The sequence below is a fragment of the Vicia villosa genome, linkage group LG4 (genome assembly GCF_029867415.1).
Source record: "Vicia villosa cultivar HV-30 ecotype Madison, WI linkage group LG4, Vvil1.0, whole genome shotgun sequence".
NCBI lineage: Eukaryota > Viridiplantae > Streptophyta > Magnoliopsida > Fabales > Fabaceae > Vicia > Vicia villosa.
In genome coordinates this window covers 188087632-188094431 of record NC_081183.1, presented here as the reverse complement: position 1 = coordinate 188094431, position 6800 = coordinate 188087632, and the positions used below count along the sequence as shown (strand labels likewise).

General features: G+C 32.6%; 1 protein-coding gene across 1 annotated transcript; it reads right to left on the bottom strand.

The window, feature by feature from the left end:
* Positions 1 to 466: 466 nt before the first annotated feature.
* LOC131596429 (uncharacterized) lies at positions 467 to 5757 on the bottom strand. The gene is made up of 10 exons (XM_058869076.1): positions 5545 to 5757; positions 5159 to 5328; positions 4514 to 4645; positions 4282 to 4332; positions 2749 to 2845; positions 2532 to 2578; positions 1933 to 2149; positions 1259 to 1388; positions 890 to 932; positions 467 to 759 (listed from the first exon to the last, which is right to left on the bottom strand). The coding sequence occupies exons 1-10, from the start codon at positions 5642 to 5644 to the stop codon at positions 685 to 687; spliced, it is 1062 nt and encodes a 353-aa protein (XP_058725059.1). The 5' UTR covers positions 5645 to 5757; the 3' UTR covers positions 467 to 684.
* Positions 5758 to 6800: the final 1043 nt, after the last annotated feature.

The window sequence follows — 6800 nt, the reverse complement described above, 5'->3', positions numbered from 1 at the left end:
TTACTGTGATCAAAAGTAAAATAAAATATATTTACATCGATTGAACGATTTCTTTTTTACAAAAAACACTATATCGACCAAATTCTATAGTCTTAGGTGTGGCAAAATTCTAAGGCTTAAATGGTTGAGCTAAGACAGGTTTGAGGAGGTCTAAAATTTTTTACAAAAAAGAAAAGAAAATAGAAGAGGTCCATATTTCAACTAGCTACTAATAATATCATAATATACTATTTATAACTAAAATTTGGTTGATAAAAATCAATTTTTTCCAGTTAAAATCGCTATTAGTTCAAAGCTAACCCACGCGACTAAACAATATTCGACAACAGAAGAGAGCTACCCAACGGTATATTCTCTAGTCCATTTAACAACAATCTATTTGAGCAAGTCTATTAATATGTATGCCTAAAAAATCTGTTAACATGCATGACATATGACATAAAATAGCAATGACAAAGTCGGCACCTAACGAGAGAATTGAAACAGTTTATTCAGTTTTGATTTAGACATATCTTGATTATTTTTTTATTTGGTTTTTCACCGTCCAACAACGGATGCAAGTGGGGGAAAAGGACTCAAGTATTAACAATTCCTATCCCCTTAATCATTCCAACTATCATTGGCAGCAAGTCCCAGAAAACTGACTGATTGCAGAAATTTGATTGAGAGAGAAGTTAAGAGTTTTCAGATATACAATAATCTACCCCTCAACATAGCCTCGGCTTTCTTCACTTGTTTCGCCGGTCCTAAGATGAAGACCTACAGAAAAAGATACATACATATAATAACAAATCAATACCAAACCACCAATCTACAGACTGAAAAATAAACTAAGCAGCTAGAAGCCGGAGCTTATGAATCACATGGCACAGTATACTGATATACCAACCTTGTCCGGTGGACCCCTGGCACCCCCAATGAGAATCTCCGCACTGCACAAACGAGTTCAAAATTATTAAAAAAGAATGCTACAAAATGGAGAGAATCGAACTATACCAAATCAGAAGGATCCAGATTGACTGCAGCCACAAAATGCTGTAGTCCGTAAACTTTGATCATTAGATGGAGATCGGATGGTTTGAGTTTTAAATTCTAAAATCTAATTTACAACACAGCTTAAAACCAGAATCATCCGTCTTATCTTCAATGCAAGACTAAAATTACAACTACAGAAAATGTTGACTGCGTGCAATCCATTTCCAAAACGAATTGTATTTACTAAATCTAGGAAATAGAAAAGGGAGAAATGAGTTATTACTTGCAAGACTCCTTAATTGCCATAATCGAAGCTCCCTTTTTCCCAATAATGCATCCCATCTTTCCTTTGGGAACATCAAGAACAGAAAGAATTTCTTCCTCGGGACCATTTTCATCAACTTTAAGAGTATCTACAAGAAAGAAGCAGACATTCTTTAAAACAGTGGATAGCATGAACCAATCAAACAAGCATTCCTAGTACGTATATGTATCAAAATAGTAGATTAATATAAAATGCTTAAAATAAAAGTGAAATATTTCTTATTAGTTGTAACGAAATCAAATGCACAAAGTGGACCAAAGCTTCACTGAGCTATAATTCATTTTGCATGAACCTCAAACAGGAGCCACAATATTGAAAAATGGAAAGAACCCCCGAGCCTCACAAACAATGAAGTTATAGTTCATAGTTTCATACAAATTTGTCCCTTATATTTACAGAGGAGCTGATATATTCCCACTTTTGAGGTAACTTTTCAACAGGAAAGTTGTGTCATTACTATTATGAATGACATCATACATTGTATTATTTTAATTTCAAATTAAACCCTGTTGGTGCAAACTGTAGGAAGATTGAAGGGATAAACTGGCAAAATAATATGTCCAAACAGACTCATAATATTAAAACAAGAAAATATAATTTGTACATAATATTATTGTCCAGATTTAGAATACCTGGAATTGGAGGTAGAGACGGCCAATCAGCATAATCATTACTGTTCACACAGAAACAGCGGCAGTACAAGGCCCCACGAACAGTAAGATGCCATAAAGATCGCTCAGTTAATTTTGCCATCATTTGGTGGTAAATGTAGAGAAGGAAACGGACATCATCGGCAGCAGAGTGGATCATTTGTTCAGATAAAGGTCTGTAAGTCCAAAACTTGGGGTCCTGACAAAACATTTAGAAATTATGTCATTAGAGAATTGAGTTTAGTACAGATTATATAAATATTTCATATTTTTTAATGAATCTCTTCCACGAATATATACCAACAATGGACAAATAAAATGCACAAGTTATGATATACAACAACAACAACAACCAAATTTTATCCCACTAAGTCGGCTCGGCTACCACAACAATTGAAGATTAATGAAGTTCCACTGTTTCTTTTATTCAAAAACTTTCTACAGTTACATATTCAATGCCATAATCAGATCTTTAATATGCATGATGGAATCAAGCATAAGAAAACAAATAATTTTAACTTTATGAGAAGGAAAGTGAAAAAAAACCTCTAATCCATCAAATTATCATTTTAAAAACCAACCTGTCGAAGAAGGACCCGGACTTCTTCCTTGTCAGCATATGATAAGCCTGCATGCAAACCCACAGAGAGAATAATGAATATTGAGAGAGAAACTAATCGACTCCAAAGAACTTATCAGGAAATATTAATCATCTACACCTAGAATAATATGGTCAATAATATAAAGAAACCATGACCATCAAAAATATTTTAATGGATACCACGACGCATTTAGTACCACAATATCGAGGATCTGCAAGGAGAGCAACTAGTGAGATGTAGTCGTCTGGCAATCTCTTTTGTCCTTCTTGCTCTTCTATAAGCGAATAAGCAATCTAAGCAAAAACAAGAATTATGATTAATAACTCAATAAAGCATAAAAATTCTCAGTAATGCTAATGAAGAAAAACAAGGACAACATGATATTGATAAGGGAAATTATACAATTTTCATCTCTTTCCTTGTCTTGACTGAGATTTCATATTTTCAAATGGATCACTTGGTGGAGAGGATTATGCAAACTTCTTTGTAGACTTTCATAAGTTTTCACCATAAATATTTTTTTTTGCAGTTAGTATAAGTTTATAACAATTCCCCTAAAATTGAAGTTTATTCATTATTAGGCTATCAACATGTTTCAAATGAGCAAATTTGAAAAAACTAATTTGAAATACAATGTGGAAAGTAAACCATAGCTGGAAAGAAAACACAGCCGTGAAGTGAAACTAGAGACAAAATAGGAAAAAAGTGTACTACTGAAACGATAACTCGGCTAGATGGTCAAAATAATACACATCTAGAAATGTTGGCAGCAATGCTACCCAACCAAGAATAAATTGAAGGAAAGATCTCTAACAAAAATTTCACAGCAAGCAATCATACAAAGCAATGCACGGACTCCTTAAAGTTAACCAAGAGGAACATATGGAGTTTAACAAGAATAACCTCAAATTGACCCAAGAGCTATTGGAAATGAATCAGGCTCTAATTGGTTATAAAACAGCTCGTGCCTAGAAGATAACAAAACAAACAGGAGGAAGTGGAGCCAAATCAGCTGGTAGCCAGGTGAAACTTGTAAGCTGGTGCAAAACATAGCCAATTATGATGGTTCACAGTACCGTTGAAATGGAAAGAGGGCAGTGTAAATCGCAGTTAATAGAAATTACAGCCAGTGTGTATGGGTTTTTAGAGGATATAAGAGGATTTCCAGCAACGACTGGTCACCATTGCTATGTATTGTTCTCTAGATCAAGGTTGTGTAACTCAAGAAACCAACGTAAGCTTTTAGTTATAGTACAGATACAATAAAAGAAGATAATTGGTTAATTACTATCAATATAAGAGTAAACTATGGTAGTTAAAAAAATACAGCTGAGAGTTGACTAAACACTAATATTTTAAAAGTATTTAACAACAATTAAATTTGTTTCCCACTAGATTGAGTTGACTATATAGATATCATAGTATCCTATTATAAATCATGTTTGATGAGATTCCATTTAAATCAAAATCCTTTTGATTTGATCTTATTTTTTGTTCATTTCCCAAAGTCCCCACTTCTAACTATTAATTAGATTATTCTCGATCTACTCAGTCAAGGGATCGTAAACGATGAGAAAACATATCTAGGGAGCATATTCAAGCTGGCATGTAAAATGAGATCTCATTCTAAGAAATATGTGTTATCATGGATATGGAAGTAGTTTAATTTGCCAACTAAGATGCTGGATTCCAAGATCAATGGAGGTAGTCTAGTAATAAGAGAGCTCACCTGGGTATCCACCACGTTGTTTAACTTGATGCCGAATTGAAAGTACAAGGCCTAGAAACCAACAATATGTTAGTAAGGGCTCAAATCATCTGATCAAATCAGAAATTGTTGAGTTGACAACTTAAGTCTAAACTTTTTTTTTATTTCAATAGTGTTTTTTATAATGTCCAAGAAATGTTTCCTAAACTTAAAACAAATACAAATAGCGGCGGGAAAAATGGAAATCAGAAACCTCACTGTCACGTTTGCAATCATGAATCACTTTGGTGATATAATCAGACTCAAGTGCAGGCTTACAGGCTTGGATAAGCACATCTCCCCCCACAATTGCATCAACAAGGTATATAGCATCCGGAAATGCAAGCTGCACAAACATAAATTTAATCATATAACAAGAGCAAACATACTAATGTCTAATGGTAGCATAAAATCATTATCGCTTAAAGATAACAAAACACAGTAGAAATCAGATGTTGTTTTATACGGACACATCTAGCTAAACAATCCAATTAAACTACTTAATCAGTAAACTACTTTAGAGAGATCAATTAAGACCTCTTATTCACAAGCTATTCCGGAAACTTTGAGAGCTCATTGAAATCAACATAACTTGAATACAAATTAAGATCTTATTCATTAAAACTCTCCATATAATATATACTAAAGCCTCTGACATTAAGATCCAAGTTCACTCTGTGTTTATGCACGAATTAGACTTTAATATCAATTTTAATCGTAATTTCAAACCATCACATTACGATCACAAAAATTTCAGACAATTACCAAATAACGTGACTGAAGTTTCAAACCACATTGCATCATTCATGCATGAATTAGAACACAAGCACACAAAAAAATCAAGAAAACGTAAAATAACCTGTATTATACAAAGTTTTCCATAGCGACACAAGTCAACAGCCTCACAATCAAAACCGATTACAATATGCGACTGAGGCGAAGGTTCGAGAAAATCCACCGGAAGTTGAGAAGCTTTAGTCACTACATGAATCGGAACTCGCGGTTCCTCTTCTTCCAGAACCTTCTCACCTAATTCAACAAAATTTCATCAATCAAAATCCAAACAGTAAAAAAAAAAATAACAATAAAATATTAAACTAAAAACCGATCAAAATTACTAAACAGTTGAAGAATTATGAATCATCGAAGCTTTGAGAAAAACGAATCCCTAACTGAATCGGAAAAGACGAAACCAGAAATGAAGAAAGAAAAGAATGAAAAAAAAAGCGAATCAAGAAAACATACTGTAACGAGAAGGAGAAGACGGAGCAATGGGAAGGTGAGTGATGTACGACGGCGGAGGAGTTGGAGAAGAAGAGTGACGCGGCGGAGGAGAAGAAGCCATGTGATCGGAACCACATCACAGGGTTCTTTCTCTCGTTGAAGCTATGACTTCACTCTTTTTCTCTTTGAGTTCTTTTTTTCCCTCTTTCTCTTTTTTTTTCCTTTTATATTTACCAGGAAATGAAAAAAATTGAAATCAGTGTGCAGTGCACTTTAACCCGTTTTCCCTGTTGAATATTCCAAGATTTCTGACGATTTTATTCGACTAGATTTTGATTTTTGACTCGAGGAAAAAGTGTTATTCTTTATTTTTATTTTTATTTTTATTATTTTGAATAATTTTTTTTATAGAATGCATGTATTTAATTTTAATCATATACAGTGTCCTATAAAATAATTTTATATTGTCTGTCTAATAAAAATATATCATCTAACATATGATATAAACATTTTAAAATTCAGTCTAACATGTGAAAACAACAATTTTAAATGACGTATAAAAACAAGGGAAAAAGGGATATGCCCGAGACGCTCATTGTCAACCAATGACGATTATGAATTAGGATAAGTCAGACTGAAAATTTAAAAAAACTTGTATGACATGGCAGAACGTTATATTTTAATTAAATGATGGTGTAAAACTTTTTTTACATTAAACTATAAAAATATTAATAATTTTGATGGAATAATAATAATATAATTTGAGTTTAAAGGTAGTGTACGGACAGTGCAAACAAACTTTACACATACATCCAATCAAAATCACTACACTTGCCATGTCATATTAGTTTTTTTAAATTAAAATTGTGTTTTAATTGGATACATGGTTGTGATTGGTTGACACTGTAAAAGTATTTTACACTGTCAGTGCATATTCCTATTTCTCATATAATTTAATATATTGGATTTGGATGATGTCAATGCCGCATAATACGGATGTCTAGTAGGGGATGGATGTACAACAACTTATGTAGGAAAGAGACATTTTAATTCAGGAAAGGATTGAGATGGTAAGTTATTCCCTTTTTCACATATAAAAAAGAAAAAGAAAAAATTGTACAAGTACAAACAAATAATATTAATTTGATGATGCAATTAAAATAATATTATATTAAATAATAAAATTATCATTCATTGATGCCGTTTAATTTAACTTTTTATTGAATTATTTTCTACTTTAGAGAAGTAGGACCAAATAACATTTAGCAATTTTTTTT

Coding starts and splice junctions, on each gene's coding strand:
- LOC131596429 (XM_058869076.1), bottom strand. CDS start 5,644: ATGGCTTCTTCTCCTCCGCCGCGTCACTCTTCTTCTCCAACTCCTCCG. Junction 4,333..4,513: donor ATTGCAAACGTGACAGTGAG/GTTTCTGATTTC, acceptor GTTGGTTTCTAG/GCCTTGTACTTTCAATTCGG. Junction 2,150..2,531: donor TCCGGGTCCTTCTTCGACAG/GTTGGTTTTTAA, acceptor ATGTTTTGTCAG/GACCCCAAGTTTTGGACTTA.